The sequence below is a fragment of the Pyxicephalus adspersus genome, chromosome 8 (genome assembly GCF_032062135.1).
Source record: "Pyxicephalus adspersus chromosome 8, UCB_Pads_2.0, whole genome shotgun sequence".
Classification (NCBI taxonomy): Eukaryota; Metazoa; Chordata; class Amphibia; order Anura; family Pyxicephalidae; genus Pyxicephalus; species Pyxicephalus adspersus.
The window spans coordinates 67,635,643-67,646,953 of NC_092865.1; the positions used below are offsets into that span (position 1 = coordinate 67,635,643).

The 11,311-nt window shown below is 39.1% G+C and overlaps 2 protein-coding genes across 2 annotated transcripts in view; one reads left to right on the forward strand and one right to left on the reverse strand.

Annotated features, from left to right (window-relative positions):
* The window catches only part of CFAP92 (cilia and flagella associated protein 92 (putative)), a 43,664-nt gene extending 36,693 nt beyond the window's left edge, over positions 1-6,971 (forward strand). The window contains 6 exon segments of the mRNA XM_072421231.1: positions 464-1,356; positions 2,167-2,358; positions 3,193-3,481; positions 3,801-3,965; positions 5,842-6,054; positions 6,597-6,971. Of these exon segments, the coding sequence (XP_072277332.1) occupies positions 464-1,356; positions 2,167-2,358; positions 3,193-3,481; positions 3,801-3,965; positions 5,842-6,054; positions 6,597-6,779 (1,935 nt within the window). The 3' untranslated portion in view covers positions 6,780-6,971.
* Positions 6,972-10,366: 3,395 nt separating this feature from the next.
* ACAD9 (acyl-CoA dehydrogenase family member 9) overlaps positions 10,367-11,311 on the reverse strand; it is a 40,302-nt gene continuing 39,357 nt past the window's right edge. The window contains exon 18 of the mRNA XM_072421232.1: positions 10,367-10,726. Coding sequence (XP_072277333.1) covers positions 10,626-10,726 — 101 coding nt within the window. The 3' untranslated portion in view covers positions 10,367-10,625. The remainder of the gene's footprint in view (positions 10,727-11,311) is intronic.

An 11,311-nucleotide genomic window follows, 5' to 3' on the forward strand; every position in this document is an offset into this window, starting at 1 on the left:
GAAAGAACTATGACAACAGATTAGCCAGAAGACCTCTAAAACCAAGTACTGTGAATCTAGGCTGGCCTGGTGATGAACCCTCGGGGGTGGTATCCATTACACCTTGGACAGAAAATAGTTGATGATGCCATAATTCTTTCCAGTGACGCTGACCTGTACTCTTAGTATTGCAAGCTGCCACCAAAAAAAAGTAAAAAAATAAATTTTCTCGACTTAGTCATTGGTAGATGAGAAACTAAGCAATAATACCCAAGGATTGGTTAACTAGGGGTACTAATAGTTGTTACTAATTTTAGGACTTGTTATTTTAAATACAAAAGCAAGATATGAGTATTTCACATATGCCAGTAATAGTGAACCAGAGCTATAGATATGAATATGCACTTTTATGTTATAGCAGAGTCATTTTGCTCCTACTTTTTGCTATCTACTGTAATAAATATTCATTTGATTTTGTTTGCAGGAGAAGTGTGTACCTGTGTACTGCAGATACAAATTCTGGAATCAGTCCCATCACCAGACACATGGACAGACTCACGGAACACATGTATTCTTTAGGGATGTCAATGTTATTTTTGCAGGAATCATAAGTTCAGGTGAGCTGCGTGAATCCCTTCTTGGACCTCCTGTAGAGATTGAGGTACATGATCGAGACCAAAGGACAGAGGAGAGTGGCAGCAAGCCATCACTTTTCGGCACGGAGCATGAAGATGAAAAACTGAGTAATGTTGGTCTTGTGACTTCTAAACGTACAGTCCACAATCCATTCACAAAGAATAACAGAAAGTGGGATCCCTATGGAGTTGCAAGGCTAAGTTTATCTGAGCTAGTGTCTGGTGCTACGTACTTAAACATTTCTGTTCCAATACACAGCTGTGAATGCCCAGATCCCACAGGCTATCAATCGGACAGCAGAACTGGAAACATTTTAGGAGTTATAGGATCAGTTGATGGCCCTCAAGTTTCTCCATTGCCAGTGGGACATTAATTGGATGCCCAGTCACACCTCAAAGTTAGAGTAGACCTTGCAGTTCCACTGCCTTTGGATGAGGAGACACCAGATTGTCCCTTTGGACGTATGATCTGCATCTTTGAATACAAGAACAGACAGCTCTTCAGGGATTTCATTATTAAGATTGCAAATATCAACTCAAAGGCTCTGGGCCTGAATTTTAATCCCCAAAATGTTACTGTGGAAGCTCTCTCCAGAGTGTGCTTAACTGATGATCAGAAAAGTGATATCACCCTGGATGTAATAACTGGTGTACATATCATGGACGGCTCCATCCACCTCTTTATTTTGGAAGGACTGAAAGACAAAGCTATTAAAGAACTTTGGGAAACCTTATCAAGCAGGTATGTAATCAGCATTATTTCTGAATATTTTATGTAGATTGAATTCTCATCTCTAATATACAGTGTTGGTGTATCTGTCATTTAGTATGTAAACTGGTATGTTTGTTCACAACTATTTTTTAAATAAACCAGGTTGTTACTCACATAAGCCGTTACCTGTTATTTTTATACAAAATATTATTATTATTATTATTATTATTATTAATAATAAACAGGATTTATATAGCACAAACATATTACGCAGAGCTGTACATTAAATAGGGTATCTGACAGACAGTGACACAGGAGGAGGATAGGACCCGGCCCCAAAGAGCTTACAATCTAAGAGGTGGGGGAAGTATCACACAATAGGAGGAGAGAAGAAGTTAGGGTTTTAGGAGACAGAAGAAGACAGGTAAGTGATGATGAAAGATGGGTTTTGAGGGCTCATTTAAATGAGCAGAAAGTAGGAGCAAGCTGAATAGGAGAGGGCCGAATAACAGTGTTGCTAACCGTTAGAAATTTGTCAGGGGGATGCGGAATTTGAGGGGGGGATGATGATATTTGACATATTTCTGAAACTCTGATGAGATGGCTGACAGGCAGCATGAGACCTTATCCAGGACTGAGGGGGACAGGTCAGAGGTGGACAGATAGATTTGCAGATGGAACTGTAAGCCAAAGGAGGCCAGGGTGGAGGAATGGGCACAAAGTAGATCAGAGGGAATTGCGTCAAGCGAACAGGTTATTCTACTGTTATTCCGTTCCACTATGCTTTTACAGTAATAAATGACCATTTGTACAGTTTTGAATTTTTACATTTTCTTGCAGGCCAAAAAGAGAGAATGAAAAGCTTGAGACCCTGTACAACTCCGAAATGGCTTTCCACGAACGGTTATACAAAGATCTTGGAGTTTTGTTGTGTCACATCCAGCTTGTAGAAAATCTCACATTCTTAATGAATCAGCCACTTCTGTACGTCAGAGATATGGTTCCTCCACCGTGTTTTCAAGCCTTGTCAAGGTAAGCAGTGGCCTGGGTGTATGGTGTTGGATTTATACATATGTTTAATTTCTACTGACATATTCTGCAGAGTATTACGGGGTGTACCTGCCACAGGCAAAGCTCAGGAAAATTCTCAGACCTTTTTCTATCTATAGTCCTCAACTCCTTGTTATTATTTAGCATGTTTAAAAATAAAAAGTATGCTAATGAAAATGTAGCTTATTTAGTGCTGTATGCTGGCATGTATTTATGCACCATTCACGCGCCTTTGTTTTAAGCTTGTACATGAATTGTAGTGCAGAGTGAGGAAAGCGGAATGTCTGGTCAGGCCTGTTTAATTACAGAGTCCTCCGGTTGTATCCTGGTGCCTATTGCACTCCACAGTCATACATTGAACATTAAGGTATTGGTACAATGCCTTTCTAACAGAATATCTCGTTCTGTGACTTCAGTAGGGCTTTAAGCATGTGAAGGCATTATAGGGGCAAGTTGGTAAGCCATCAAAATGCTTTCAACTCTAAGTAATATCAAAATTGCTCACCATTGTTTTCATTGGACTTGTATTCTGTGAGTGCTGGGATTATCCACTTTTATTCACCTTGCAAACAAAAGCTATGCTTTTTTTTTTTTGCAATTCAGATATAGAAAGCCATGTCTGACCACATGTATGGAGAAAACTCACATCCATGTTATGTTCTAATGCAAATAGAAATTTCTTTTACACAGAGCTGATCCTACAAATTGTAACCACTGTCTAATCGAATTCCTACCTTTACTTTATTATTGCATGGAAATACAGAATATGGTGAATACCTGCAGGGTATTTACTTACATATATTATTTTTTTTTCAGGTTAGACTATATCTGCAGTGCCAAAAAACTAAGGGACGTCATCCACTCCAACTTACTGCCCTCAGCAGAAATGGTTCACCTTCTAAGTCGTGAATTTGGAATTCCATTCAACTTTGGTGACTTGCTTGCTGAGACTGAACCCTCTCCTAGTAAAAAACTGGTGATTTCTGAATGGGAAGATAAATGGTACAGAAAACAGTCTTTGCACAGCTCATTAGATAATTACAATGAAGCATACATTCAGTGGAAATGGGAAATGGAAAGACAGGAGGCCAAAGATCACATCAAGGTGGGCCAGATGCACTTGTTAAGTCTCTGCCATTAAATTACTTGTGAGGGTATACTCTGTTTTTTTCTGTCTTATTTGCTGTAGGTATTTAGGTAATATTTTAATATGACCTGATGTCATCTGATCTCTCCATGGGCTTTCTCTATAGGACTTTCTCTTGCTGGCCATGGTAGTCATTCACATACAGGGGAGTGGAAAATGTAATCCCATTTTATGAATTATTTAATATTTCAACAAGAAGTAAACACAGTTACATAATGTACACACATACTTATGTTTCGGTGAGAGGTTTAAGTGAATTATGTTTCTGTTTATGCAGAGCAACATCCAGCAAGTTTATGAATTAAGCAGAAAGGTGAGAAGACCCAAGGTGGAGTATGTTGAGATAGTGCCCGTGGATGGAAGGGCTGTTCACAATTACAGTACTCACACATTCAATTCCACCGAATTGGCACACAGAGTACTACGGCAGAAAATGGCAGAGGTAAACACATTTCTTAAAGTAAAATTACTTGCAGTTGTATGCATCTTATTCTATGTTCATAGCACAGTTTTTTAAATACAGGAGCAGTAAAACAAAAAAACTTTTTCTGCAAAACTTACATTTAACTGGCAGTAATATAGACTAAAATGTACAGCAAAAAGTTTGGCACAATACAAATCAAACTGTAAATCTTACAGCATTACAGAGGTCAGTATGTTTATGGCCATAAAACTAGCGCTAAGCAGTTCACAGCTAGTATATAGCGAGTAAGTGGGCCATCAAATGCCTCAACAGTCCAGAATTACCCTATTAAGGTGAATAGTTTGCATACGTGTGACTGTAGTACCCGATGGCTCCCTCAGGGGTAACTACACGTTTGTGTGTAATATAATAGTCCACGCTACAATGATTGATGTAAGTACTGGTGAGCCCCACCAAAGATTAGACGATGGGATTTCTAATATAGTGACTGTACCCTGATGATATAGAAGTGGAGATCTAAGAATGAGCGCCAGGAGGAAGGAGGTCTGCAGCCTCTCCAGGTGTAGTGTGTAGTGTCCCTGGCAGTAATTGCTTTTAGCCACTAGGAGTCAGTAATCTTCAGGGTTAGACACTCCCTCCCCTATTCTCCTAATCTAATAATATTACCAATCCAAATGATCACACTAAAATAAATTATACTACATATATCACTACTTCATATCCATAAAATCAAAATATGATAACTCTATCTTAAGTATACTGCAGATATCCAGTCTTCTAGGGTCTGATGTAGTTTGTGCAAATAACACATGGGGTGTCACCATACCAAGATCAAAAGAGCTTTCTAAGGCCCCCAGACAGAAGATTCTGGATGCCACTTTATTTGGAGTTTTTCCACTGTGAGGAAAATAGTGGCATAGGTTTTAATTGACTGCTCCTTTGTTCAGGACCGGACTACAATTTGCCATGGAATACATAAGAATAGATCAGTTCTAGAACAATGTGATTTTGATTGATGATACAAAGATAGTTGAGTAACAGTAGAATTATTTGATGTAAACTGAAGGTGGCATTACAGGAGGGGAACTCCATAACAACTGTGAGGCATGGTGGTGGAAATGTTATGTTTTGTGATTGCTTTGCTTTTTCATGGTCTAAGAAGCTTGTAGTCATCAAGTTTTTATTCTACTATGAATTAAGGATTATACAAAAGTAAGCTTGATTAGAATACCAGGCCTTCTGCTCAATAGTTGAAGCTACAATGGATTTTGCACACAAAATAAGTGGACCTATCGTCACTTTTTTAACATTATGTAAAGGGTGGTTAAGAAGATAGCAGCACCCACATGTGGTGGAGAGAGGAAGGAATCTGGGACGGTGCAGGACCTACTGGAGTTGGAAGGCAGGGGGATCAAAGGAATCTCCTAAAGTAAAGAAGGGGGCCGCAGCTGTGCTTGTTACCTGCAGACAGGAAGGACCTGTGTCTTCTCTCCTGTCATTTTTTTTTTTTAAGCCGCTGCTTAAAGTGTGTGATGGCTGGTGGTAAGTTAGGGAGCAGGGTTTGGAGGGAATCATTACCTGTAGTTCAGCTTTACATAATGTCTTTATATGTCAAAAAGCATCTTTTATGTGATGAAAACCAACATTGAGGTTTGTTTTTTTTTTAACATATCTGATTCTAGCCATCCAATCATCAGCAAGCTAAAATCTATTTTTTTAAATTTCCCTGCATATAATGGGGTGCACTGGTAACTTAGTAAATATTATCACTTGCAGAGTGATAATTTATCTAGCAACCTAAGTCAGTCTCATTGTTACAGAAATCTCCCCATTTCTTTCAAGGCAAGTGACCTCCATCAATAAATATTACTTTATCTAATGTGTTCATCTACAGGAACCAAACCACAGATTCACATACTCTGCAGAATACCAGTCTGCAACTGTAAGCCCAGTGGACATTCAGGAAGAACATAGGCGGAATACTGCAAAATCCAGGGAGGAATGGATGACACCAAATGGATTTCTTTATCCAGGATTCAAAAGCAGCATTGATTGCAACAGACACTCCAAAAGACCAGATGACTCCCGGATACTGGAATTATCAAAGGTGTGTTGTATATTTGTAGGTGTAGGTACCATTATCTTACCAAGTACCGGTATATATTAAAAGAAGATATTACACATATTGCAACAATGGCTCAAAGCTGAACAAGTAAACCAGATTTTGGTATTTTATGTAATTAAATGTTCATGACTTACAAAATGACACACTTGTTCCTAATTGTATCTGAACCCATGTTGCCGCTTCAGCAAGGCAAATATTGTTGTACCATTGCGTCTGTTGTAGAATTTTCTATAAAATGTTCTAAAGCTTATTCGCTAAGGCCTGTACAGCAAAGTCTGGGTCATAAATGTCCTCTGAGAAAAAAGTTTAATTTGATTTATTTCCTTGGGACAAAAAAAAACCACACACCCAGATAAAAACCATAAGAAGTTATTTCCTTAAAACCCACTAAATAGAAAGGTCAAACTTGACAGCCAAAAAGTTTCTGTGCAAGTTTAATTAGGTCTTAACACATCTTCCCTCGCTTTTAGAAAGGTCAGGCAGAGCGAGTAAATACATATATACTGTATTTCTTTTTATTGAAGGCCTGGAAAGAAAATATCCTGCATGCAAACACCCTGCAGCCCACCCTTTCCCGAGACCGCTGGACCTGGGCTAAGAGAAACATTGATTTCGATCTGTACAGGAAGCCCCCGGAGAGATGCTTTGTATCGGACCTGAGCCCCGTGCACCTCACAGGTAAGACAAAGCCTCATTTATGTAGTTAAACTTGTTCCTTATTACAAGTAGTGCTCTGTATAACTGCAGTAAACTTCCCACAGGATTGATATAATTAGTATGCCATATTGCTGCTTTCATGTAATTAACAGCGCAGTATAAGATTAAGCCAAAAACACATCTATCATTTTCCCAGCAGAGCTGGTATATTTAGATGTGGCTAGACCTCCCTGGAGCGCCCAATGTGCAAATGAATAAACTCTAGAAGTCGGAGGAACTGTGAAATGACTGGAGGGGGAAACTGTACACAAACAGGAGAGATATTAAAGAACAGAGCAGAGCAACCTCAGACTTGGAGAGAAAATATTGAGAGACGGAACTTTTTATCTGCTCTGTTTAATGTGTTTTCCTGAAGTATGTCACACTGACTAAATCTTCAGATTGGCAACAAAATGATGTTTCCTTCCTTCTGTATCCCCCAAAACAACCTCCCAATATTTCCTAGAGCAGTATTGTTCAGTTTAACCCTATAGGAGCCAAATATTGTTGGCAACAATCTTGACTGAACAAGACAAACTGGAAGAATTAGCAATTACCTGTATCAGTTACATAGTCTGTTAAGTTGAAAAAAGACATAAATCCATCAAGTTTACCCACAAGGAAATAAACATATCCCAGATATAAAACCTTATAAGACATAGATTATCCAGAGAATCAAAATACCCCTGGTACAATTTGCTCCAACAGGGGAAAACATTTCTTCCTGATTCCATGAGGCAATCGGATGTTCCCTGGATCAGCAGTCTCAGTTATCTTTACTTTAATGCTAAAAGAAATTTGTTTAGGTGATAGTCTAGCAAATAAAAACATTCTTATTTTAATGATGAAAAAAACTTAAAAAAACACATTGCAACACTAAGGCAGAATAGGTGCAATGGGGAGAAACGTAAATAGGTTGCTTTGCTGGGGCTGTGGATTTGCCTCTCCAATCCAGGACCTGTTAGTACTCCTGATAGAGAAGGACCTGGCTGTTAGACTGAAGGGCGAGCCTGGGACTGTTCTTGTATTATGTGTTTGGTACATACCTGTACCTTATGGGTGTATATATTAGGGAGGCTAATTTACATAGGTTGATTGGAGGCAATATATAAGGAATAGTGGGGGTGTCGGGGGGCACACAGATAGGCTTAGAGTTTAAAGATCGGCTGGGTAAAGTATTAGTGAGCGACATTTTAGTGGCTATGCAGCGTGTTACCTATTCCTTCCCAGCTGTCTTTTTCTATTGGAAAACATTGGAACCATTGGGGGCTCAACTCCATATGTCTGAAAACGAAGCCCAGTGCTCAAGGGCCACTACAGGCTAGGCAATGGTATTATATTTTCCATTTTCTGAGCTTTTATAAATCATTTAATCTCCTTTAACCCATTTGTGGCCAAATAATATTCATTGATGCCCAGTTGTCCCTGGTAATTTAACAAAAACTCATATTTCAACCTAAAGATTTTTACATACTATTATAAGTATGTGAGATTTTTGATCCTGACGTTTGATGAATAATTTGTTCAATCAGTTTGAAAAATAGAAATAGTGTAGGTGAAAAGTGTTTTGTTAGCAGACACCGGAATTCTGAAAGCTTCATGTTATACTGCTGCTTACAGGAAGAATGTACAAGTGGCTAGCAAAACAATGAAGGCCCCCCTACTAGCAGCAATGCCCTATGTTTAATTGGTATTTTAGAGGGAACAGCGTCTTTACTTTTTTTTTTAACTCTGTAGCGAAATGGTCTCCTCACCCTCTTCACAGAAACCCCAACTTTAGCTTTCAAACCATTCCTATGCCCAGGTCCCACTGGACATTGTGGGGTACACCTGGACAAAATTATCAGGCACACGGGACTTTCCAAACTGGCTCTGGTTAGGGTATCTGTGGAGCACTTTGTGGGTCCAATGATGGTGGCATGAGCTTACCCCATCCTCAATAAATTATACAGGCTGGGCTCCGGGAACTGGTCAGACCTTAGCTGCATTGGTCCCCGTGCTTACTGTGGAAGGGGGATGTGGGATCCGGCTCTGATCCAACTGCACACCTGGTGCTGGGTTACCTGTGGCCTCTTGACTCTCTGTTCCTAATTACTGCTACCTACTGCTCAGCTTGACAAGTACTTTAGGCCTTCCCAGTTGTACACAGAGGTTAGACCATGCTGCAGTAACTTGTGCTGCCAGTGATAGTAGCAATGTCTGGAATCTTGCTGACTTCTGGTGCTGGACTCTATGCCTTCATTGCAGTCCTCCTTGGCTCTGTTGAAGGCTGCTGGGTCCAGCCCTTTCAGATGAGGTTTTTACCTTGCTCATGATCTTTTTGTTATAATCGGTTTTCAATTCTCTTCAGCGGGGGCTCTTCTGGCCCCATTGAACATAAAAGGTGCCAGCTTGCACATATCCATCTCGTCAGTGTATAAAACTGTATCTGTGCTTTGCATTTGGTCCTCTGCATTGATAGTTTGTGTGAATTTTGCCTTTCTCTGCACCTCTGAAGGTGTTGGCCCTCCTAAGCTCTTAGGGAACCCTGGTGACAGTATTATTCTTTTTTGAGGCCAGTGGAGTCATGGGCTTTCTGTGTATCCAGCAGACCTGGTCTGTGGTAGTCTGATCTTCTGGCATCACCAGGTTCTGCAGGATCACCCAGATCTGCTGTCTCAAGGACTAATTTACCACCATGTTTCCCAGCCCCTTGCTTTAATAGCATGTGTGGTTAAATCATAAATTTAATGGACAGGGGAATCTTTGACTGGTATACATACAATCTTTTAGGTTTTTAGGAAGTTTGATTCCCTCAAAGGCTGTCATTGGATATGGAAGGTGTGTGTGTTAGCCCCCTAAAGGCATTATTATAACACAAAGTTTTAAAAATTCTGTTTCTTATTTGAGTCTCAATATGGTGAGTACAAAATGCCATTACTGTTAAAAAAAAAAAAAAAAAAAATTCTGCAGAAGCATGTTGAGTGAACATGGTAAGACGTATACAAAATTTGTTGGTGTGCACTTTAAATGATCAGGAACTCTCTGTTTTTCAATCATTTAGTTGAGATCGGCAGAGTAATGTAATGTATATGACTGGTCTTAGGCTGCGTACTTGTGCAATTTTTGTCTCTAGAAACAATCTTTCACGATTGTTTGCAGTGATAAATGAACAGACAAGTAAGGACAGATTTATAAATGACATCCAGAAACTGCTTGATATCAGATTCTCACCAGAGATGAAAATTGGCTGAAACTGAATATTTCTCTTATGCAGTTTACTTTCTAGCAGTCATTCCCTGCTCCATAAAAGAAAAATCGAGGAATTAACTAAAGGGGAGAAGAACTTATTTGTCCTCCAAAAGTCAGAGCCACACGATGACAAAGAGATGGATGTTTCCAAGATGGCCGATGACTCCAGGAACATCATCCAAATCCAGAGCCATGAAGGTTTTCTTCTTCATGTACAATAAAAATACAAGGAATCTGTGCGCCAGGATCCACCCTACAAATACACTATTGGGATTCTGGCTTATATTCATTCTGTATGATACACAGGTGAGACCAGGATACAATATGTTCAGTGCCATGATATTGCATTCATGATATCATTCTGCTGCAAGTTTCATATAAGTATTTTAATTTTGGAGTGCCAAAGTACATTATTCAGTCCTCTGTGAATTACAAGAACTAAAATAAAAATACCAAAGAAGGCACAAAGTGGTGTTTTTGCACTGTATTACATTATTAGAACAGCTTAAAAAAAGGAACTGGAATATTAATAACTGTACAAAGCCCCAGCAGCGTTAGCTGAATATATTATCAATTATATGGCGACAATCACATTTAAGAATAGGATTCTAGTTGTGGCTCGGATTTCAATATGATCTGTCCAGAGGGTGTGAACACGTGAAAGCGCGGTTCTCCAGGACGTGTTTTGCTATCTTACGAATGCTGTCATCCTGATTTTCAGGATAGTCTAAGGGAAGAGGAAAGAGAATCAAAAGATTAAGACACATCTGCCCCAGGTAAACCAGAGAAATGTAAAAGCAGAATAATTCTTGACTCTTTGACACAAAATAGGAAAAATTACAAATATTATTTCATTGGAGGAACCATTCCAAAACTGGTACTTAGAACACAAATCATTTTAAAAATGTGAAGCTCCATAGTTAGGATAAAATTAACAACAAGCCTACATTCATATTTTGTAACCAGGCCAGAGCCACGTATGGTGTTATATTTGCTTCCAAATATTGAATGAACCAAAAAAAGCACTTTGTGAGGAACTCTATACATATATAGTTCAATGATTTTACAGTTGAGACCAGATAGTTATTTGCTAAAGAGACTTAAAAGTGACGTTAGTTACTTAAAATGTCATTATTTATTTTTTATAACTGTTATATTTATTTGTTATGTACCGTATTTTTCGGCGTATAAGACGCACTTTTTCTTCCCCAAAACTGGGGGGGAAAAGTGGGTGCGTCTTATACACCGAATACATGTTAAATATAATAAAAAAATCATACTCATCCGATACCGCGATCCCGCGATGCTGCGT